This window comes from Somniosus microcephalus, unplaced genomic scaffold, assembly GCF_052327205.1.
Source record: "Somniosus microcephalus isolate GS21.2 unplaced genomic scaffold, FLI_Smic_1.0 unresolved_chr1, whole genome shotgun sequence".
Classification (NCBI taxonomy): domain Eukaryota; kingdom Metazoa; phylum Chordata; class Chondrichthyes; order Squaliformes; family Somniosidae; genus Somniosus; species Somniosus microcephalus.
Genome location: NW_028225179.1, coordinates 154,018,049 through 154,042,941, shown reverse-complemented (window position 1 = coordinate 154,042,941; position 24,893 = coordinate 154,018,049). Strand labels below are relative to the sequence as shown.

General features: G+C 49.9%; 1 protein-coding gene across 1 annotated transcript in view; it reads right to left on the bottom strand.

Moving 5' to 3' along the window:
* Positions 1–734: 734 nt before the first annotated feature.
* The window catches only part of LOC147096275 (olfactomedin-like protein 2A), a 30,154-nt gene continuing 5,995 nt past the window's right edge, over positions 735–24,893 (bottom strand). Inside the window, exons 2-7 of the mRNA XM_085973859.1 lie at positions 21,290–21,523; positions 20,245–20,352; positions 13,344–13,526; positions 12,650–12,845; positions 9,213–9,398; positions 735–3,288 (exon numbers count right to left, since the gene is read on the bottom strand). Of these exons, the coding sequence (XP_085829985.1) occupies positions 2,687–3,288; positions 9,213–9,398; positions 12,650–12,845; positions 13,344–13,526; positions 20,245–20,352; positions 21,290–21,523 (1,509 nt within the window). The 3' untranslated portion in view covers positions 735–2,686. The remainder of the gene's footprint in view (positions 3,289–9,212; positions 9,399–12,649; positions 12,846–13,343; positions 13,527–20,244; positions 20,353–21,289; positions 21,524–24,893) is intronic.

Sequence of the window (24,893 nt, the reverse complement as noted above, 5' to 3'; positions counted from 1 at the left end):
GATTTGGTTAAGCCAAACATCAGAAGAGATGTGGAGAACAGGCAGTTTCAGAATATGAATGAAAGGCCGACCAGGAGTTTTAAGATAGGTCAACCAGTTTTGGCCCGGGACTACTGCACAGAGAAATGGCAGCCAGGAATGATCTGTACACGGCAAGGACCTCTAATGTATACCGTGGACGTTGGAGAGAGCATTGTAAGACGCCATGCTGACCAGATTCTAGAGTCACTGGAAAACGTCAACTCCACACCACGATCTGATACACCTGGCGATGGAACCGAAGTACCAGTGGCATCTACCGCAGAATCGGTGATATTGGAAGCAGACGAACCAAACAACGACATTGATCCCGACTCAACCTTGCCAGACGAACCGGATACCCCAAAGAGGCGTTATCCAGACAGAATCAGGAAGCCTCCTCAAAGACTGAACTTATAATTGCTTAACTTCAACCAATGTATCTAGCAATTGTAATTGTAATTAGTTATTATTTAGTTGTTAAATGAATGTTATGTATTGTTTATCTAAAAGGGGAGGAATTGTTGTGTATGTACCTTTAAGGGAATGACTGGTCTCAGACTGCAGTACTGGCAGTGACCATCCCTGTATAAAAGGCCCTAGCAGGCTTCTGTAGTTTCAGTTTCCAGGTTGTCTCCATTCAGTAAAGACTTGTTATAATCAACTCCTGCAGTCCGTGTCTCAATTATACACGGACATAATAATTAGCCTCCATACCGTTTAGAAAATGTACATTTTATGGTAAGGACAGACAAGAAAAAATAATTTGCAAGAATAAAATTGTTACATATTTCATCACAATATTGAAGGTCTCAGCAGATGTACGATTTCGGGGGGTTTAAGAGGTTACATGGCCCGTGGGGCCCCACCTTCCTTCAGGGATCCAATCAGCAGCGACCTCCCTTGTAGCCATAGCAACCTTCCTGGTGGGAGGCGTACAAGCCCCGCCTCCTTACAGGCAGGTTGCGGTTGCTATGGCTACAAATTCTTCCCATGCTGGTCTGCTCATGCTCAGAAGAGATGAAGACAGCATTCAGCCATGATTCGGAACCCCAGGTTAAACCCCTGGAGTGTCCTGAGTCAGCTTGTGTGAGCAAGGGGGCAGTGGTTAAGAGGCGTTACAATTGGTCTCTTCCTGTAGGCTTCAGGGGGGATAAAGTAACCAGGGCGCTAGAGCAGGGGTTCTCAATGGCGGGGGGGGGGGGGGGTGTCCGTAGCCCCCTAGGCGTCGACGAGAAGATTTCAGGGGGTCCGCCAGTTGGTTTGTCCCATCAATATCAGTAGTCTCCCCTGTATATTGAGACGAGTGGAATAGTCTCAGCGACACAAAGATTGTGCACGTGCAATCAATTCAGGTTCTTACTGTTTTTCCGCCAATGCTGTGGTATTGAATCTGGATTAACTGAGTTCAGTTCTGGGCTCCTCACTTCAGGAAGAATATATCACCAGAATGACATCAAGGCAATATGGGTTAAATTATGAGGACAGGTTGCATAGACTAGGACGATAGCAAAATACTGCAGATGCTGGAAATCCGAAATAACAACAGAAAATGCTGGATAAACTCAGTAGGTCAGGCAACATCTGTGGAGAGAAAAGGGTTTGACCCGAAATGTTGACTCTTTTTTCTCACCACGGATGTTGCCTGGCCTGCTGAGTTTTTCCAGCATTTTCTGTTGTTATTGCGTAGACTAGGCTTGTATTCCCTTGAGTATAGAAGATTAAGGGGCGATCTAATTGATGTGTTTAAGATGATTAAAGGAGTTGATTGGGGAGAGAGAGAGAGAGACTATTTCCTCTGCTGGGGGGGAGTCCAGAATAACATTAAAATTAGAGCCAGGCCGTTCAGTGATGTGAGGAAGCACTTCTTCACACAACGGAGATTGATAGTTTTTTGTTGGGTAAGGGTATTAAGGGTTACGGAACGAAGGCGGGCAGATGGAGTTAAGATACAGATCAGCCATGGTCTAATTGAATGACGGAACAGGCTCGAGGGGCTGAGTGGCCTCCTCCTGTTCCAGCGTTCCCACTCCTGGTCACGAGCCAATGGCATCGACTGGAAACGCGTTGCGCGTCGGCGTCAGGCGAACAAGAGGCTCCGCTGAGATGGTCCCTGGCACCTCATTGGCTTAACTCACGCAGAATGAACGCCCATTTGGGTGCGATACTGAACAGGCTGGGTCTCCTTTCTCTAGCAAAGAGAGGGCTAAGGGGTGACCTGATAGAGGTCTTTAAAATTATGAAGGGGTTCGATAGGGTAGAGGTAGAGAAGATCTTTCCACTTGTGAGGGACACCGGAACTTGGGGCCATCCATATAAGATAGTCACTAATAAATCCAATAGGGAATTCAGGAGAAACTTCTTTACCCAGAGAGTGGAAAAGACTTCGCGACCACAGGGAGTGGTTGAGGTGAATAGCATAGATGTATTTACGGGGAAGCTAAATAAGCACGAGGGGGAAAAGAATAGAAGGTTATGCTGATGGGGTGAGATGAAGTAAGGTGGGGGGGGGAGTCTCGTATGGGGCATAAACGCCGGCACGGACCAGTTGGGCCGAATGGCCTGTTCCTGTGCTGTAAAACTCTCTGTAATACTGGGGCCTTCTGGCATACTCGTGAGTCCTGAGTCCAGGCTGGAGTCACAGGTGAGGGGGAGAAAGTCACACAGGTCAGTAAGCAAACTTAACACTGTATGTGACTTGGTATCCATTGTCCCAAGCGTAGAGGAGCTTGTCTGTTGGGTTGTAGTCCATCTGGGTGAGGTAGGAGTAATTGCTCCGGATCACCAGTCCCGGGTTAGACTCGAAGCCCGTGTGGGTGTCAAAGGCGTAGGCGATGGTGCCTTCCTTCTGCTTCTGCAGGTCCACAGCGTAGAAGACTCCGCAGATCAGGAAGTAGTTGCCGTAGGAAGACCGGCGCAGTTGGGTTTTCCAACTGGTCTCCTTCCTGACGGTCAGGTCCACGGGGTCCAAGCGGCTGAGCACCAGGACCTCCTCTGGCAGGTAGCCAAAGTCGTTGGAGAAGTAGGCCACCCAAAGGCCATCCTCGTCCACGGTAAAGTCCGCCTCCGAGAAGCCCTTCCACCCGGCCAGGGTGGCGGACCCGGCTGCCAGGTCGTCCAGCGAGCCCCAGCTCACTGCCATCCGCTGCCGCAGGTCGTAGCGGATGATGTTCCGCGTGTAAGCCTTGTTGTAGTAGAAGGAGCCGTTGTAGACCGCGTGGCCAGTCCCCATCCAGCTATACGGGAGTTTGTAGGTGTTGCTCCAACGCCCTGGAAAACAGGCAACTGAGCGTCAGGCGTCTCAACAGCAATAACAACAACTTGCATTAATATAGCGCCTCCGGGACGTCCCAAAGCGCTTTACAGCCAATGAAGTACAGGACTCCCGCCCCAACCGCGGTTTTGCCATACGCGGAGTTCAAGTATACACAGTTTCCTCTCTGCGACAACTTTTGCCAACCGCGGCAGTGAATTTTGCGTATACGCAGTTTTTAATTTAGGATTAAGGTAAATAACATGATTTTATTGTTTTTAGATATTTTTTTATTGTGTTGTTTGAACATTTATACTGAATTTGCCAACTGCGGTTTTACTAACCACGGGGGTTTTCGGGGACGTATCCCCCGCGGTTGGGGAGGGATTACTGTACTTGTGAGGTGTAGTCACTGTTGCAATGCAGGGAACACGGTAGCCGATTTGCGCACAGCAAGCTGCCACAAGCACTCCCTCAGCACTGCACAGGTCTCAAGCCCCTGGAGTGGGGCTTGAACCCACAGCCTTCTGACGCAGAGGCGAATGTGTGCTACACACTGAGCCACGGCGACAACAACAACTTTCATTTACATAGTGCCTTCAACATAGTAAGACATCTTAAGGGGCTGCAATGCAACGATTATCAGACAAACTTTGACACCGAGTCACATAAGGAGATACAGGAAACTCTTTTTTATCTGGCACCGACGGGACCGGCGTGGTGCTGGTTTATCAAAAAGTCCAGATTACAGAGAGGTATAGTAAAAGGTACGAGAGCCCCGTACACGGCCACAGATCCAGGCGTCCCTGTTGCATAGCAACAGGTGCAGGAACCCCGGCCACAGATCCAGGTGTCCCTGTTGCATAGCAACAGGTGCAGGAACCCCGGTTACAGATCCAGGCATCCCTGTTGCATAGCAACAGGTGCAGGAACCCTGGTTACAGATCCAGGCGTCCCTGTTGCATAGCAACAGGTGCAGGAACCCCGGTTACAGATCCAAGCATCCCTGTTGCATAGCAACAGCTTCAGGAACCCCGGTTACACGGCCACAGATCCAGGAACGGCCACTAATACGAAGTAAAACTTACCGGAACCTACTCCTGAAATTTGCCAGTTAACAGAGATTTCCGGTTATTTAGGTGCCGGTAAATCGAGAGTTTCCTGTATTAGGACAGGTGATCAAAGCTTGGTCAAAGAGGTAGGTTTTAAAGGTGGAGAGAGAGGTAGCGAGGCAGAGGTTTAGGGAGGGAATTCCAAAGCTTAGGGCCTAGTCAAGTGAAGGCACGGCCGCCAATGGTGGAGCGATGAAAATCGGTGATGCGCAAGAGGCCAGAATTGCAGGAGCACAGAGATCGCGGAGGGTTAAATAAGTCTTCCTTAATCCTTAATTAACGAAGGATATACTTGCATTGGAGGCAGTTCAGAGACGATTCACTAGGTTAATTCCAGAGATGAGGGGGTTGACTTATGAGGAAAGGTTGAGCAGGTTGGGCCGATACTCATTGGAATTTAGAAGAATGAGAGGTGATCTTATTGAAACATATAAGATACTGAGGGGGCGCGACAGGGTAGATGCAGAGAGGATGTTTCCCCTCATGGGGATATCTAGAACTCGGGGGCACAGTCTCAGAATAAAGGGTCGCCCTTTTAGAACTGAGATGAGGAGGAATTTCTTCTCTCAGAGGGTCGTAAATCTGTGGAATTCTCTGTCCCAGAGAGCTATGGAGGCTGGGTCATTAAATACATTTAAGGTGGAGATAGACAGATTTTTGCAAGATAAGAGAGTGAAGGGTTATGGGGAGCGAGCTGGAAAGTGGCTTTGAGCCCAAGATCAGCCATGATCTTATTGAATGGCGGAGCAGGCTCGAGGGGCCAAGTGGCCTATTCCTGCTCCTATTTCTTATGTTCTTATTGTGGGGCTGGAGGAGGTTGCAGAGATAGGGAGGGGGGAGGCCATGGAGAGATTGGATAACAAGGATGAGAATTTTTAATTCGAGGCGTTGCCGAACCAGGAGCCAGTGTAGGTCAGCGAGCACAAGGGGTGATGGGTGATCGGGACTTGGTGCGAATTAGGACACGGGCAACAGAGTTTTGGATGGGCTGAAGTTTATGGGGGGTGGAAGATGGGAGGGTATCCAGGAGAGTATTGGAATAGTCGAGTCTAGAGGCAATAAAGGCACGGGATGAGTTCAATAGCCAATGGTCATCTACAAGGTTAGGCTTTCATTCACGGACCAATTCAATATCACAACTCCTTGCATTGTGTACCCTCCCTTTAAAGTAGGTAAATGTCCTAAGGTGTTTTACAGTGTCAGCTGTAAGTTAAATTAGAAGGACAGGTTGCACAGACTTGGCTTGTACTCCCTTGGGTTTAGAAGATTAAGGGGTGATTTAATTGAGGTGTTTAAGGTGATTAAAGGGATTCGATAGCGTAGATGGAGAGAGGCTATTTCCTCTGGTTGGGGTGTGGGGCCAGCCATCCAGAATCAAGAGGGCACAACCCTTAAAATTAGGAGTGAAATCAGGAAGCATTTTTTCATTCAAAGGGCAGTGGAAATGGCTGGGGGTCAATTGAAAATGTCAAGACTGAAGTTTTTGTTGGGTAAGGGTATTTAGGGTTACGGGACCAAGGCGTGTGGATGGAGTGAAGATACAGATCAGCCGTGATCTGATTGAATGGCGGAACAGGCTGGAGGGGCCGAATGGCCTCCTCCTGCTGCTGTGTTGCACGCCCACGAGACGTGAGAATGCCCGAAACTCATTTCATTTTAACATTCTTATGCAGACAGGACCTGCAATCGATTCTCAAGTCAGGTCCCTGATTTGTACTGACCTGTGGTCGAACCCACTGCGCCACCAAGTCCCGTCAAGGTTACCGTGCTCTGTGCGAGTCCGTCAGACAGCTGACGAACCTTTGAGGCAGCAGCAAGTACCAAATGCAATCAGATTATTTACTTTAAGAGTGTAAAACAAGAGAGCTTTTACCGAGAGAGTGGCAAAATGATCCGTGTGTACGTGTTAGGGTGTGGCATTCTGACACACTCTCTCTCTCGAGCAGAGCACAGACCCCGAACTCCCCGAGGTAACAAAACAGGTTCATCAGAAACTGGATCAACCCAGGAATCAAGTCCCCCAGCTTCCATTAAAGAACTGTTTTAATAAACTCGTCGATCTCCTGCAGTATTGATCACGGGGAGTCGAGACCCAGGTATAAGAACATAAGAAATAGGAGCAGGAGTCACCCATACGGCCCCTCGAGCCTGCTCCGCCATTCAATAAGATCATGGCTGATCTTCTACCTCATCTCCACTTTCCTGCAAGATCCCCCTTGAGTCCCTCTGTGTCCAAAAATCTATCGCTCTCTGTCTTGAATATACTCAACAACTGAGCCCTCTGGGGTAGAGAATTCCAAAGATTGACAACCCTTTGAGTGTAGAAATTTCACCTCATCCCAATCCTAAATATCCGACCCTTTACTCCGAGACTGAGGGCTGGCGCGTTCAGCGTCAGGAGCTGTGAAATATTCACCCGTCTCCGCACAGCCTGCCCACCCATCAAAGCTGACCAGGCTGAGCACACAGGAGGCCGTGGCTCCCCGAGAAGGAACCGGACTGCGAAACGGAGGGCAGGAAGGAACATTTAAAAGGGGATCCTTTATGATGTTTAGTCCGCCGCTAATAGACGGAAGTTCATGCTGACAAGCCAAACCGCTTGAACTGACGCCATTTAACCCTGGCTGGAATCCCTAATGTATTTCAATCGCAAGCGTGGTATGGATTCCGTAAGTATTACATGTGCGCACCGCACATTCTTACACACGTTGAAAGCAGCCGAGTACGGTAACATAGTGGTTATTTTTTATCCACACTCTTTGTCTGTCTTTTTTAATCTCCCCCACATGGCAGCTGTCTTTCATTCTGCCAGCGCAATTTACACTTCATCTAGAGCCATCCTTTGTTTCTTAACCTGTCCCATTATCGTCTCCTTTTGCCTTGAATATCTCTTAATGGGGGAAAAATTGGGTGAGTAGCGCCACCTGTTAGCGCCTAAAGAGGCAGTCAGTGGCTGTAGCGCCACTGGCCGCGCCACCCACGATATTGAGTTGGGGCGATAATGGTGGCATTAGCCTGTTGCGCTGCATCGCCACCGATGATGTCATTGGTGTGCGCAGCGCCCCATTAGCGCCCCGTTCGCGATATTTGGTAGCAAACGCCGCAGTTGCGCCGTTCGCTACCCGCGCCCGGTTCACGGGGCCTTACTGTGCCGGCAGCGGCGCAAGTTAAGGTGGAGGTGCGGGGTGTCGCCTTTTTCGGCGGCCGCCTGCCAGCACCTCCATCCCCGGCCTCCTGACCCCACCCCGCGGCATTGCCGGCTGTTTCCCGAGAGCCCGGCACTTCTCCTTGGTGTCGGGCTCGTTTGCCGGCACTCGCGAGCGGGGATCACACTGTTGCAGGCACCTCCCCCTTAACAATGGGAGGAAGGCCTGCAGTACCGCAGCGCGCCGTGCCGCAGCGTGTGGCGCTGCGGCACGTTGCGCTGCGATATTCAGTTTCAGCGCCCTAAGAGGGACGCGGAGCGCCTCGAGCCTCGCCCCGTCTCCCTCTAGGGGCAATGAAACTGAATATCTGACAATCGCTAAAGCCTCGAACGCTGCGCTAAATCCTGCGCTCAGGCGACTTTGGCGCCCCAACCCAATTTCTAGGCCAATGTCTCTTAACCTCTTCTGCCTTCTATCCTATCACAGATCTTCCCTTTTGTTCTTTCATCCCCTCCCCCCTTTCCCAGCCTCTACACTTGCTTAAAAATCTGTTCCATTTCCTGCTTTTTTCCAGTTCTGACGAAAGGTCAACGACCTGAAACGTTAACTCTGTTTCTCTCTTCACAGATGCTGCCGGACCTGCTGAGTATCTCCAGCATTTTCTGTTTTTATTTCAGATTTCCAGCATCTGCAGTATTTTCTTTTTGTATTGGTGGTTATGTCACTGGGCGAGTAATCCCGAGCCCCTGGACTAATGATCCGAAGGCGCGAGTTCAACTCCCGCTACGGCAGCTGGGGAATTTAAATTCAATTAATTAAATAAATCTGGAATATAAAAGCTAGCATCAGTAACGGTGACCAGGAAACTACCAGATTGTCGTAAGAACCCATCTGGTTCACTAATGGAGCGCACGGCCTGAAAGGGTGGTGGGAGCAGATTCAATAGTATCTTTCAAAATGGAATTTGGATAAATAGTTGAATGGGACAAAATTGCAGGGCTCTGGGGAAAGAGCAGGGGTTCGGGGGGAGTGGGACTAATTCTCTCTATCTACCCTATTGAATCCCTTTATCATCTTAAACACCTCGATTAGATCGCCAATTAATTTGCTATACTCAAGGGATACAAGCCAAGCCTATGCATAATTTAACCCACTAAGGCCACAGCTGACACTGTCAACCTCCTTGGGACATTTTCCTAAATTAAAGGCAGGGTACATAACACAATGTACCCATTGCAGCAACTCGCCAAGGCTTCTTCGGCAGCACCTCCCAAAACCGCGGCCTCTTCCAACTAGAAGGACAAGGGCAGCAGGAACACCACCCCCTCCAAGTTCCCCTCCAAGTCACACGCCATCCTGACTTAGAAATATATCGGCCGTTCCTTCATCGTGGCTGGGTCAAAATCCTGGAACTCCCTTCCTAACAACACTGTGGGAGTACCATCACCACACGGACTGCAACAGTTCAAGAAGGCGGCTCACCACCACCTTCTCAAGGGCAATTAGGGATGGACAATAAATGCTGGCCTTGCCAGCGACGCCCACATCCCATAACCGAATAAAAACAAAGCAGTAGTGATATTGTTGCCAAAGAGTCAGGACAGGTGCGATGGGCCAAATGGCCTCCTGTGCTGTGAAATTCTAGCTCGGGAGGCTGGTGTCTGGTGTATTCAGAAACCTTACCCAGTTTGAAATGCTCCAGGTTGTGGAACTCGATCAGCGTGGTTCCAAAGAAATAGTTGGCCACATACACCCTCTCCTGATTGGCCACCGGGTCCTTCATCCATGCACCTTCCCCGCGCCCATAGCTGCTTTGTGTCTTGGGTTCCCCGATCATCACTGGGGTTCCATCGCAGCCGTCTTCTCGAACTAGAGCCCAGAGAGAGGGAGAATTTTTAGTTGCTCTAATCCTTTACTTTGGAAGAAGGGGGCTTTAGGGTCCTAAAGCAAACTAGGCGGAGCCAAACCAGATGGCGAGGAAGTGACAGGCTCCCCTTCCCAGAAGGACATCAGACAACCAGTTGGATTTTGCTGAACAATCCAGTTTCATACTCACAACACCTGAGCTTGCTCATCTAGCAATGAAACCACTACTCTACTATGACTAGCATAACCAGCTTGCTACCATAACCAGCTCATTACCATAACCAGCTCGCTACTGTAACCAGCTTGCAACCATAACAAGCTCACTACAGTAACCACAACACTACCATAACCAGCTCGCTACTGTAACCAGCTCGCAGTGTCAGCACAAGGTGATCGGTCACTCACTGGGTACAGTGGGCAGTGTCTACACTGGGTAATCGGTCACTCACTGGGTACAGTGGGCAGTGTCTACACTAGGTGATCGGTCACTCACTGGGTACAGTGGGCAGTGTCTACACTGGGTGATCGGTCACTCACTGGGTACAGTGGGCAGTGTCTACACAAGGTGATCGGTCACTCACTGGGTATAGTGGGCAGTGTCTACACTGGGTGATCGGTCACTCACTGGGTACAGTGGGCAGTGTCTACACAAGGTGATCGGTCACTCACTGGGTACAGTGGGCAGTGTCTACACAGGGTGATCGATCACTCACTGGGTATAGTGGGCAGTGTCTACACAAGGTGATCGGTCACTCACTGGGTACAGTGGGCAGTGTCTACACTGGGTGATCGATCACTCACTGGGTACAGTGGGCAACGTCTACACATGGTGATCGATCACTCACTGTGTACAGTGGGCAGTGTCTACATAAGGTGATCGGTCACTCACTGGGTACAGCGGGCAGTGTCTACACACGGTGATCAGTGACTCACTGGGTACAGTGGGCAGTGTCTACACAAGGTGATCGGTCACTGACTGGGTACAGTGGGCATTATCTACACAAGGCGATCGGTCACTCACTGGGTACAGTGGGCAGTGTCTACACATGGTGATCGGTCACTCACTGGGTACAGTGGGCATTATCTACACAAGGCGATCGGTCACTCACTGGGTACAGTGGGCAGTGTCTACACATGGTGATCGGTCACTCACTGGGTATAGTGGGCAGTGTCTATACTGGGTGTTCGGTCACTCACTGGGTACAGTGGGCAGTGTCTACACATGGTGATTGGTCACTCACTGGGTACAGTGGGCAGTGTCTACACAGGGTGATTGGTCACTCACTGGGTACAGTGGGCAGTGTCTATACTGGGTGTTCGGTCACTCACTGGGTACAGTGGGCAGTGTCTACACATGGTGATTGGTCACTCACTGGCTACAGTGGGCAGTGTCTACACACGGTGTTCGGTCACTCACTGGGTACAGTGGGCAGTGTCTACACTGGGTGATCGGTCACTCACTGGGTAATGTGGGCAATGCCTACACAAGGTGATCGGTCACTCACTGGGTACAGTGGGCAGTGTCTACACACGGTGTTCGGTCACTCACTGGGTACAGTGGGCAGTGTCTACACAGGGTGATCGGTCACTCACTGGGTACAGTGGGCAGTGGCTACACTAGGTGATCAGTCACTCACTGGGTACTGTGGGCAATGCCTACACAAGGTGATCGGTCACTCACTGGGTACAGTGGGCAGTGTCTACAGTGGGTGATTGGTCACTCACTGAGTACAGTGGGCAGTGTCTACACTGGGTGATCGATCACTCACTGGGTACAGTGGGCTGTGTCTACACACGGTGATTGGTCACTCACTGGGTACAGTGGGCTGTGTCTACACTGGGCGATTGGTCACTCACTGGGTACAGTGGGCAGTGTCTACAAACAGTGATTGGTCACTCACTGGGTACAGTGGGCAGTGTCTACACAGGGTGATCGGTCACTCAGTGGGTACAGTGGGCAGTGGCTACACACGGTGATTGGTCACTCACTGGGTACAGTGGGCAGTGTCTACACTGGGTGATTGGTCACTCACTGGGTACAGCGGGCAGTGTCTACACACGGTGATCGGTCACTCACTGGGTACAGTGGGCAGTGTCTACACTGGGTGTTCGGTCACTCACTGGGTACAGTGGACAGTGTCTACACTGGGTGATTGGTCACTCACTGGGTACAGTGGGCAGTGTCTACACTGGGTGTTCGGTCACTCACTGGGTACAGTGGGCAGTGTCTACACATGGTGATTGGTCACTCACTGGGTACAGTGGGCAGTGTCTACACACGGTGATTGGTCACTCACTGGGTACAGTGGGCAGTGTCTACACTGGGTGATTGGTCACTCACTGGGTACAGCGGGCAGTGTCTACACAAGATGATCGATCACTCACTGGGTACAGTGGGCAGTGTCTACACTGGGTGATTGGTCACTCACTGGGTACAGTCGGCAGTGTCTACACTGGGTGTTCGGTCACTCACTGGCTACAGTGTGCAGTGTCTACACTGGGTGATTGGTCACTCACTGGGTCCAGTGGGCAGTGTCTACAGACGGTGATTGGTCACTCACTGGGTACAGCGGGCAGTGTCTACACATGGTGATCGGTCACTCACTGGGTACAGTGGGCTGTGTCTACACTGGGTGATTGGTCACTCACTGGGTACAGTGGGCAGTGTCTACACTGGGTGTTCGGTCACTCACTGGCTACAGTGTGCAGTGTCTACACTGGGTGATTGGTCACTCACTGGGTCCAGTGGGCAGTGTCTACAGACGGTGATTGGTCACTCACTGGGTACAGCGGGCAGTGTCTACACATGGTGATCGGTCACTCACTGGGTACAGTGGGCTGTGTCTACACTGGGTGATTGGTCACTCACTGGGTACAGTGGGCAGTGTCTACACTGAGTGATTGGTCACTCACTGGGTCCAGTGGGCAGTGTCTACAAACAGTGATTGGTCACTCACTGGGTACAGCGGGCAGTGTCTACACAAGGTGTTCGGTCACTCACTGGGTACAGTGGGCAGTGTCTACACAGGGTGATTGGTCACTCACTGGGTACAGTGGGCAGTGTCTACACTGAGTGATTGGTCACTCACTGGGTACAGCGGGCACTCGCTGGATATCGAAGGGTGGGCAGGGCCTGAACAAGTGAAGCCGAGCATCAGCCAATGCCTTCTGAAGAAACTAAGCGAGGACAATGAAATTAACTGCCCACAGTCTGGAGGCAGCACCCCACCAGAAAGGGTTAATCAGGGACTTACTCATGTTTCCATTGTCGTCCAAGGGGTTTCCAGTCACGACATTGGAGGAGACGAGTCCAGGGTGAGCAGTGGATGTATGAAACCTTATCGTCGGCTTCAGAGCGACTGGAAGCTGAGGTCTGGGCCATTCTATGGGGCCGACATCCTTCGACATGTTACCTTTCGGAGACGATGCCTTGCTCGGGTTGACCAGGTCCTGCAAGGCAGCAACAGTTTCTCCTTAGAGCAGAGCAGGTTAAGGAGAGGTTTAATTGAGGTATTCAAAATCAAGAGGGCTTTTGATAGTGTAAATAAATGTTTCCAGTGGCAGGAGGGTCAGTAACCAGAGGAGACAGATTTAAGGTAATTGGCAAAATAGCCAGGGGGGAGATGAGGAGAATTTTTCTTACGCAGCGAGTTGTTGTGATCTGGAATGCACTGCCTGAAAGGGTGGAGGAAGCAGATTCAATAGTAACTTTCAAAAGGGAATTGGATAAATACTTGAAGGGGGGAAATTTGCAGGGCTATTGGGAAAGGGCAGGGGAGTGGGACTAATGGGATAGCTCTTTCAAAGAGCCGGCACAGGCAAGATGGGCCGAATGGCCTCCTTCTGTGCTGTATCATTCTATGATTCTATGTCCATTGATGCAGACTTCCTACTGGAATTAGGATTCAATTTGCCCGTCTGTGGCCGGCGTCTCGCTGGTATCGGTACCTTAGCGGTTTTATCCAGCGGAAACGGACGTTGCTTCTGCAGGAGGAAGTTGAGTTTGCTGATCTCCTTCTTCACACCCCTCATGGTGATGGAGAAGTTCTGGTAGATGAAGCGGTGATGAACAATCCTCTCCAAGGTCTCTCTCAGGAGAGTGCTGACGCTAGGCACGTTACGCTCCAGCCTCTAGTTTAAAACAAACACACACGCACGCACGCCTAAATTCAGTTTTCATTTGAAAATAGAACAATTTTTTTGGAACATTAGACCCACACCAGCCTGCCAGTTTTCTTCATAGATCAGCCCCATCTAACAACTTGCATAGTTACATAAGGGTAGATTTTCCTGAAGCTATCGGGAAGGAGGCGGGACTACAACTTTCGGGTTTTAGACCCGCCTACATCGACGTCCGGCCAATCCGCGCGATTTTCCCTTGATTGACCTTGTTGAGCCCGCCCAGCGGGCTCAGCAGGCCAATTAAGAGCCACCCAGCAACAGGTGAAGTTACAGACTGAAATTTCATCTGTCACGCGTTCTTGACAGATGAAATATCAGTATTTTACAGCTGTTTGAAGCTGTTAAACACTGACACTGAGTTCTAACCGGAGTCCTACGCAGACTCAGTTAGAACTCTCAGCAGCACTCAAAGCTGAAGGCTGTCACTTTTGACAGATCGCAGCCATTCAGCTTTAATGCCGGCTGAGTGATGGGCTCCCAACGCCTACAGGAAGAAAGGCTGTTAAGGTAAGTACAGGTAATTTAAACTTCTTTACACACTTTAGACACACCAAGCACACTTACCTTTGCACTCATGCACCCATCACTCACCTGAACACCGACATCGCGACCACTCCAAGTCCTTCAACCCGACGGCCCGCCTGCTCTAACCTGGCGTGGTTTGGAGCCGTCGGGAATCCCACACGACACCCCTCAAAATAGAAACTAGGCTAAAAGCAGTTAATTGGCACTAATCCCTTCCCGCCTCGGGTCGGCGGGTCCCAGTGCGGGGCAGGTACCCGCCTCCTCTGAAACTTGCGTGGAGCGGGGTTTTGGGCGGGATGGTGTCAGGACCCTCGAATTCAGGATTTCCCCCCCCCCCACACGCCTGAAACCCCGCCTGACGGCTCCAGGAAAATCAACCCCATAGTATTTACAGCACAGAAACCAGGCCATTCGACCCAACTGGTCTATGCCAGTATTTATGCTCCACACGAGCCTCCTCCCACCCATGAAGAATTAGAGAACCGTATGTCCGATATTGGTGCAACACTGAATTAGGTGGCACAGTAAGTAATGGCTAGGGAGTGTGGAGGAGCAGAGAGATTTAGGGTTCCATACCCAGAATCACTAAAACTAGTGGAAAGGTACAAAATATAATACCGAGATCTGTGCGAGTGTTAGAACTGTAGATGATAGACATAGAAACATAGGAGCAGGAGTAGGCCATTCGGCCCTTCAAGCCTGCTCCGCCATTCAATATGATCATGGCTGATCCTCTATCTCAATACCATATTCCCGCTCTCTCCCCATACCCCTTGATGCCTTTTGTGTCTAGAAATCTATCTATCTCCTTCTAAAATATATTCAGTGACTTGGCCTCCACAGCCTTCTGTGGTAGAGAATTCCACAGGCTCATCACCCTCTGAGTGAAGAAATTTCTCCTCATCTCAGTCCTAAATGTCCTACCCCGTATCCTGAGACTGTGACCCCTCGTTCTAGACCCCTCAGCCAGGTGAAACATCCTCCCTGAATCCAGTCTGTCTAGCCCTGTCAGAATTTTATTCATTTCAATGAGATCCCCTCTCATTCTTCTAAACTCTAGTGAATACAGGCCTAGTCAACCCAATCTCTCCTCATATGACAGTCCTGCCATCCCAGGAATCAGTCTGGTGAACCTTCGCTGCACTCCCTCTATGGCAAGTATATCCTTTCTTAGGTAAGGAGACCAAAACTGCACACAGTACTCCAGGTGTGGTCTCACCAAGGCCCTTCTGCTTCTGCTCGTCTGCTTCAGGCAGATCTTAATGTGTTGGGTGACTGGGCTCAATACTGGAGAATGATGTATAACTTAGATAAGTGCAGTGTTATGCATGTGGGCAGGGCAAATGCTCAATATTCATACACCCTTCAGGGAAAGGCATTAAAGAAGGTGGAGATAGAATGAGATTTGGGCATTCTAGTGCATACATCTCTAAAGGTACATGAGCAATGCCATGTAGCGATAGCGCAAATAGAGTGTTGGGGTGTATCCACAGGACAAGACGTGGCATACTGTTTTGTCCTTGTGCAAGACCTTAGTGAAGCCGCACTTGGAATACTGTGTCCAGTTTTGGTCTCCTCACATGGTGGGTGATATTGAGGCTTTGGAGAGGGTGCAGAGGAGGAGCCACTGGACTAATTCCCAGTCTAAAGCATCTCAGTTATCAAGATAGGCTAAGAGAGCTGGGATTCTACCTTAGAGAAGCGTAGACTCAGGGGAGATCTGACTGAGGTGTATAAGACGATGAAGGGAATAGATTGTGTTCCAGCAGGCAGTTTATTTCAATTAAACAGGTTAGGCAGGACCAGGGGTCACAATTTTAAGTTGTATAAGGCCAGATCCAGGTTAGATGTCAGGAGGCGGTTCTTTTCCCAGAGAATAGTGGACCTCTGGAACAGGCTGCCGACTTGTGCGGTGGACGCGGACTCGCTGAATTCCTTCAAGCGAGAGCTGGACCTGTTTCTGGCTGGGGCGGAGATCACCTCTTACAGAAGGTAGGTGCTGCAGGGATACCAGGGCCAGAGTGATCGATCTCCTGGACTAGTTTTGATCATCTAGATGGGTCGGAGAGGAATTTCCCAGATTTTTTCCCCCCCAATTGGCCTGGGTTTTTATCTGTTTTCTCATCTCTCCCAGAAGGTCACATGGTTTCGGGCGGGGTGGAGTGTAGATGTTGTGATACACAAGGTATCGCAATTGTATGGGACAGACTGGATGGACCAGAGGCTCTTTACCCGTCCGTCATTGTTCGTATAATTAACTTGCATTTACATAGCGCCTCTAGTAAAACATCCCATGGCTCTTCACAAAAGCGTTTTCAGACAGAAATATGACACCGCGCCTCATCAGGAGATATTAGGACAGGTGACCAAAAGCTTGGTCAAAATGGTAGGCTTTAATGAGCGTCTTAAAGGTGGAGAGAGAGCTAGAGAGGTGGAGAGGATTAGGGAGAGAATTCCAGAGTTTAGGGCCCAGGCAGCTGAAGGCACGGCCGCCAACGGTGGAGCGATGAAAATCAGAGAGGCACAAGAGACCAAAATTGGAGGAGCGCAGAGATCTCAGAGGTTTGTAGGGCAGGAGGAGGTTACCGAGATATGGGAAGGGGGTGAGGCCATGGAGGGATTTGAACAGGAAGATGAGCCAATGTAGGTCAGCGAGCACCTTCTCCCCGTGTCTCTGAAACCCCTCCTCTCTCCAGAAACACACTTAATTGTCTCCTGAACCCTCTGATACTATCAGATTCAACGTCCTTCGCTGTCAACGTTATTTTATGTTGTGGCATCGGAATTGTGCATCTCCATGCTAATGTCACAGCCAAGAACGCCATCTCCATCCATTAACAGTTGAGCTACTGGATCTATGTAGGTTGGTGACAGTTTATGAGGATCCAATATAAAGCTCCTCATCGCCACCATCCGTACCAAATCCACACTGGGTTTGGTTCTGGGGCGGTCATCGGTTGCCTGAGGCCTTGTTGTCGGGAACTGACAGAATTAAATCCACAATCAACACCAACTTTCCATCTCCCTTATATGCCCATCACTGAGCAACTATTCACATTCCTCCACCAGGGCAAAGTGTCAAGTTGGACTCAAAACTGGCTCGGAGGCAGGAAGCAGAGGGTAATGGTTGATGGGTGTTTTTGTGACTGGAAGGCTGTTTCCAGTGGGGTTCTGCAGGGCTCAGTACTAGGTCCTGTATCAATTTGTATGTGGGTTCAATGACGAGACATTTATGAAAGAGAATGTCTTTTAATCTAAAGTCTGTTCAACTCTTTTTAACAGCATTACAGGAGACACCATGCTTGTGATCCATCTAAAAGTGAAACTAAAACTGAACTGCTTGTCTCTGTCACATGCCCTCTGCTGGTCAGGCATAAGTAATCAATACATGCAAACATGCTGGTAAGGCATCATAATCAAACAGGCAAATACCATCACTATTTGCTGATATCATTACAGGTCCCTTGCTTTTTGTGGTATATATCAACAATCTAGACTTGAATATAGGGGATATGATTAAGAAGTTTGCAGGTGATACTAAATTCGGCTGTGTGGTTGATACTGAAGAAGGAAGCTGTAGACTGCAGGAAGATATCAATAAATTGGTCAGGTGGGCAGAACAGTGGCAAATGGAATTCAATCCAGAGAAGTGTGAGGTAATGCATTTGGGGAGGGTTAACAAGGAAAGGGAATACACATTAAATGGTAGGACACTGAGTAGTGTAGAGGAACAAAGGGACCTTGGAGTGCCTGTCCACAGATCCCTGAAGGTAGCAGGCCAGGTAGATAAGGTGGTTATGGCATAGAATACAAGAGCAGGGGGGTTATGCTTCAACTGTATAAAACACTGGTTAGGCCTCAGCTAGAGTACTGCATGCAGTTCTGGTCACCACATTACAGGAAGGATGTGATTGCACTAGAGAGGGTACAGAGGAGATTTACAAGGATGTTGCTGGGTGTAGAGAATCTTAGCTATGAGGAAATTCTGAAGGACAGGATAAATCTTCATTTAGAAAGACACGGATTAATCAAGGATAGTCAGCATGGATTTGTTAAGGGAACGTCGTGTCTGACAAACTTGATTGAATTTTTTGAGCAGGTAACAAGGAGGGTAGATGAGGGTAGTGCGTTTGATGTAGTGTATATGGACTTTAGCAAGGCTTTTGATAAGGTTCCGCATGGCAGTCTGGTCACAAAGTTAAAAGCCCATGGGATTCAAGGCAAAGTGTCAAGTTGGATTCAAAACTGGCTCGGTGACAGGAAGCAGAGGGTAATGGTTGATGGGTGTTTTTGTGACCGGAAGGCTGTTTCCAGTGGGGTTCCGCTGGGCTCAGTACTAGGTCCCTTGCTTTTTGTGGTATATATCAATGATCTTGACTTGAATATAGGGGATATGATTAAGAAGTTTGCAGGTGATACTAAAATCGGCTGTGTGGTTGATACTGAAGAAGGAAGTTGTAGACTGCAGGAAGATATCAATAAATTGGTCAGGTGGGCAGAACAGTGGCAAATGGAATTCAATCCGGAGAAGTGTGAGGTAATGAATTTGGAGAGGGCTAACAAGGAAAGGGAATACACATTAAATGGTCGGACACTGAGTAGTGTAGAGGAACAAAGGGACCTTGGAGTGCATGTCCACAGATCCCTGAAGGTAGCAGGCCAGGTAGATAAGGTGGTTAAGAAGGCATACGGAATGCTGGCCTTTATTAGCCGTGGCATAGAATACAAGAGCAGAGGGGTTATGCTTCAACTGTATAAAACACTAGTTAGGCCTCAGCTAGAGTACTGCGTGCAGTTCTGGTCATTACAGGAAAGATGTGATTGTACCAGAGAGGGTACAGAGGAGATTTACAAGGATGTTGCCGGGAGTAGAGAATTTTAGCTATGAGGAAAGACTGGATAGGCTGGGTTTGTTTTCCTTGGAACAGAGGAGGCTGAGGGGAGACCTTATTGAGGTGTATAAAATTATGAGGGGCCTAGATAAAGTGGATAGAAAGGACCTATTTCCCTTAGCAGAGGGGTCAAAAACCAGGGGGCACAGATTTAAAGTAATTGGGGGAAGGTTTAAGAGGGGATCTGAGGGAAATTTCTTCACCCAGAGGGTTGTGGGGGTCTGGAACTCACTGCCTGAAAGGGTGGTAGAGGCAGAAACCCTAACCACATTTAAAAAGTACAGTAAACTCTTGTTTAAACGGCACTTTATCATCCAGAATACTTTAATAACCGACAAAATAGATATATCTCAATACAAAACAGCACCTCAATAACCGGTAATCTTGCCGATTCTACCATACATTTAACGGAACATTCTGTAGGTGAATACAGTACACTTCTTGATTTTTTATTTTTGTTTGTGTTAAAAATTGCCTTGGTAGGTATACCTCTCTGTTATCCAGAATTTTTCATCAACCGGCACCATCCTGGTCCCATAGGGGCTGGATAAGAAAGAGTTTACTGTACTTGGGTGTGCACTTGGGGTGCTCTAACCTGCAGGGCTACGGACCAAGTGCTGGGAAGTGGGATTAGGATGGATAGCTCTTTGTTGGCCGGCGCGGACACGATGGGCCGAAATGGCCTCCTTCCGTGCTGTAACTTTCTATGATTCTATGACCTGTCACTCCGCGCCCTACTGCATCATTAGCGTAGAATCATCCATTAGCCCCTAGCTGACACTTACAAGTAGTTTCGGGGGTACGATAGTGTAGTGATTACGGTACTGGACTAGCAATCCAGAGAACGTGCGTCCAAAATCTATCAGGACAGGTTGAGAATGTGAATTCAGTTAAAAAAAAATCTGGAAATAAAAAGCTGGTGTCAGTAAACGTGACCATGAAGCTGTCGGATTGTCATAAAACCCCAACTAAAGTCCTTTAGGGAAGGAAACCTGCCATCCATACTCGGTCTAGGCCTATATGTGACTCCAGTCCCACACCTCAACGTGGTTGACTCTTAACCACCCTCGTCACTGGGTCAAAATCCTGGAACTCCCTCCCTAACAGCACTGTGGGAGTACCCTCACCTCACGGACTGCAGCGGTTCAAGAAGGCGACTCACCACCACCTTCTCGAGGGCGACTAAAGGACGAGCAATAAACACCGGCCTTGCCAGCAACGCCCACAGCCCGAGGATGAATGTCCTGTACCTTCTCCAGCTTCTTCAGCTGGCTGTTGAGTTTGGCCGAGTAGGAGTTTAGTCTCTTCGTCTCCGTGTTGTCCAAGAGCTCCTGAAGGGCGGCCGCCAGCGTCTGGATCTGTGGGCAGCAAGACACTTGGATCAGATACCGAGGGTCCCCCTGGGCCCCCTCGAACCGCGAGGGGTGAAGGGTCACGCTGCCAAGGCAGAACAGTCTCGCCGTGGGGAGGGAGGGAGGAGAGGGAAAGGGAGGGAAGGAATGATGGAGGGAGAGAGGAAGGGAAGGAGGGAGGGAGAGCGGTAGGGAGGGAAGGAAGGATGGAGGGAGAGGGGAAGAGAGAAAGGGAGGGAAGGAAGGATGGAGAGGGAGAGGGAAAGGGAGGGAAGGAAGGAGGGAGAGAGGGGAAGGGAAGGAGGGAGGGAGAACGGTAGGGAGGGAAGGAAGGATGGAAGGAGAGGGGAAGAGAGAAAGGGAGGGAAGGAAGGAGGGAGAGAGGGTAAGGGAGGGCAGGAAGGGTGGATGGAGGGAGAGGGGGAGAGAAAAAGGGAGGGAAGGAAGGAGGGAGAGGAGAAGGAGGGAAGGAAGGATGGATGGAGGGAAAGGGAAGGCGGGAGGGAGGGAGAGGGGAAGGAGGGAAGAACACTAGCCAGCCATTTACTCCAGGCTGCTCCTCTGTAGTGTATTTGCCCCTGGCAGTGCTCTGATTGCAATATGTCTTGTCTCCTTCCCTATCTCCTTTTCCTTTTTTTTTTCCATCTGACTCATTCACCCTATCTTGCTTATCTTCCAGCTCATGGTTCTGAGGAAGGGTTTACTCCTGAACTGTTGCCCCTTTACACGTGATGACTGACCTGCCGTGTATTTCCAGCGTTTGCAGTTTTTTTGTCCCCGTATTATCGGCCCTGTTTACAGTTTGATCTTGCGGCCTACAGACCTTGGCAGACGGTGGGCCTTTCTCTGGGCCACAGGCACCACCGGCTAGTTCCGGCCCTCTCCCGGTTCTGCCGCATGCACAAGCGCCAGAAGACTGCTCCAGCCGGGGAGCGAAACTTACTGTCGTCAAGTCCGAGACTTGTATCTTTGTCCTCGCCGCTGCCCGCTCGCTCGTGGCCTCACACGGGTCGACCCCGCAGTAGCACTTGCACTTTGACCTGGTGTTCGGCATCTCCTGTGGGTAAAGGTCCTCGGCCCAAGCCTTGCTATCTCTCCGCCTTCTCTCCTGAGGGCTAGGCTGCTTGATGGCACATCTACAGTCCGTCTCCTCCGTCCTCCTCGGCACAGCCATGTTCTGAGCGGGTGAAATAAACACATGGAATCACACAGAATTTACAGCACAGAAACAGGCCGTTCGGCTCAACTGGTCGGTGCTGGTGTTTATGCTCCACATGAGCCTCCTCCCATCCCTCTTCATCTCACCCCATCAGCATATTCTTCTACTGCTATGGGAACCCGGATGGGTCCTGACGACGGGTCATTGACCTGAAACATTAACTCTGTTTCTCTCCCCATGGATGCTGTCCTGGCCTGCTGAGTTTTTCCAGCGTTTTCTGTTGTTATTTTGGGTCCTAGCTATGCCTGCCTTTTCGTGGGATATGTGGAACATTCTTTGTTCCAGTCCTACTCAGGTCCCCTCCCTCACCTCTTTTTCCGGTACATTGATGACTGTATCGGTGCCGTTTCCTGCTCTCGCCCCAAACTGGAAAATTTAATCAACTTTGCTTCCAATTTCCACCCTTCCCTCACCTTCACATGGTCTTCGATGCTGGACGGGCCACATCGTCTGCATGCCCGATACAAGACTCCCAAAACAAGCGCTCTACTCGGAGCTCCCACACGGCAAGAGAGCCCCAGGTGGGCAGAGGAAACGCTTCAAGGACACCTTCAAAGCCTCCTTGAAAAAGTGCAACATCCCCACCGACACCTGGGAATCCCTGGCCCAAGACCGTACAAAGTGGAGGAGAAGCATCCGGGAAGGCGCCGAACACCTCGAGTCTCTTCGCCGGGAGCAAACGGAAGCCAAACGCAGGCAGCGCATGTCAACCCAAGCACCCCGCCCCTTCAACCACCGTCTGCCCCACCTGTGACAGAGACTGTAGGTCCCGAATTGGACTCATCAGTCACCTGCGAGCTCATTTTTAGTGTGGAAGCAAGTCATCCTCGGTTCCGAGGGACTGCCTAAGAAGAAGGAGAAAAAGACATGGTTTATCTTGACCTCTTCCCTTCCTCAATCTCTGTCTCCATTTCTGGGTATAGGCTACCGACCAATGTCCACTATAAGCCCACTGACTCCCACAGCTACCTGGACTATACTTCCTCCCACCCCACTTCCTGTGAGGACTCTATTCCTTTCTCCCAGTTTCTTCGTCTCCGTCGCATCTGTTCTGACGATGCCACCTTCCATACTAGTGCTTCCAATATGTTTTCCTTTTCTCTCAACCGAGGATTCCCCTCTACAGTGGTTGACACGGCCCTCGACCGTGTCCGTTCTATTTCCCGCACTTCTGCTCTCACCCCTGCCCCTCCCTCCCGGAACCACGATAGGGTTCCCCTTGTCCTCACCTTTCACCCCACCAGCCTCCACATTCAACGGATCTTCCTCCGCCATTCCCGCCACCTCCAGCGTGATCCCACCACCAAACACATCTTCCCCTCACCTCCCCTTTCAGCATTCCGAAGGGACCGCTCCCTCCGCGACACCCTGGTCTACTCCTCAATCACCCCCAACACCCCCTCCCCTTCCCACGGTACCTTCCCGTTCAAGCGAGATTTGCAAAAGGCCTTCGATAAGGTACCCCATAATAGACTGATGAATAAGTTCAGAGAATGTGGAGTCAGGGGACAAGTAGCAGAATGGATTGCTGGCGAGCTTCAGGACAGAAAGCAGAGAGTAGGGGTAAAGAGTAGCTATTCACAGTGGCAGAAGGTGGGTACTGGTGTTCCACAAGGATCAGTGCTGGGGCCACTGCCGTTCACAACTTACATTAACGATTTAGATTTAGGAATCAAAAACACAATTTCTAAATTTGCAGATGACACCAAATTGGGGGGAATCGTCATTGCTGAGGAGGACTGCAACAAGTTACAGGAGGACATTAATAAACTTGCAGAATGGGCATATAATTGGCAAATGAATTTCAACACAGATAAATGTGAGTTATTACATTTTGGTAGGAAGAATAGGGAGGTCACTTATCACTTGGAGGGTGCGAGTCTGTGTGGGGTAGAGGAACAAAGGGATCTCGGAGTACAAATACACAAATCACTAAAAGTTGCGACACAGGTTAGCAAGGCCATGAAAAAAATCAAACCAAGCACTAGGGTTTATTTCTAGAGGGATAGAATTGAAAAGTAGGGAAGTTATACTAAACCTGAATTGAACCTTGGTTAGACCACACAGAGTACAGCGTACAGTTCTGGTCACCATATTATAAAAAGGATATAGAGGCACTGGAGAGGGTGCAGAGAAGATTTACAAGGATGATACCAGAAATGCGAGGGTATACATATCAGGAAAAGATGAACAGGCTGGGTCTCTTTTCCCTTGAGAAAAGGCTGAGGGGTGACCTAATAGAGGTCTTTAAAATTATGAAAAATGTTGATAAAGTGGATAGAGAGAGAATGTTTCCACTTGTGGGGAAGAGCAAAACTAGAGGCCATCAATATAAGATTGTCACCAAGAAATCCAATAGGGAATTCAGAAAAAACTTCTTTACCGAAAGAGTGGTGAGAATGTGGAACTCACTACCACAGGGAGTGGTTGAAGTGAATAGTATAGATGCATTTAAGGGGAGGCTAGACAAGCATATGAGGGAGAAGGGAATAGAGGGCTACGCTGATAGATTTAGATGAGGAAAGACCGGAGGAGGCTCGAGTGGAGCATAAACGCCGGCATGGACTGGTTGGGCCGAATGGCCTGTTTCTGTGCCGTATATCCTATGTAATCCTCCGTAAGATTCAACACCTGCCCATATACCTCCCCCCTTCCCACTGTCCAGGGCCCCAAACACCCCTTCCAGGTGAAACAGCGATTTACTTGTACTTCTTGCAATTTAGTATACTGTATTCGCTGCCCATGATGCGGTCTCCTCTACATTGGGGAGACCAAACGCGGATTGGGTGACCGCTTTGTGGAATAACTCCGTTCAGTCCGCAAGCGTGACCCCGCGCTTCCGGTCACCTGTTGCTTTAATTCACCGCCTCAACCACTCTCTGTGGTAGCGAGTTCCACCTTCTCACCACTCCCTGTGGTAGCGAGTTCCAACTTCTCACCACTCTCTGTGGTAGCGAGTTCCACCTTCTCACCACTCTCTGTGGTAGTGAGTTCCACCTTTTCACCACTCTCTGTGGTAGTGAGTTCCACCTTTTCACCACTCTCTGTGGTAGCGAGTTCCACCTTCTCACCACTCCCTGTGGTAGCGAGTTCCACCTTCTCACCACTCCCTGTGGTAGCGAGTTCCACCTTCTCACCACTCCCTGTGGTAGCAAGTTCCACCTTCTCACCACTCCCTGTGGTAGCGAGTTCCACCTTCTCACCACTCTCTGTGGTAGCGAGTTCCACCTTCTCACCACTCTCTGTGGTAGCGAGTTCCACCTTCTCACCACTCCCTGTGGTAGCGAGTTCCACCTTCTCACCACTCTCTGTGGTAGCGAGTTCCACC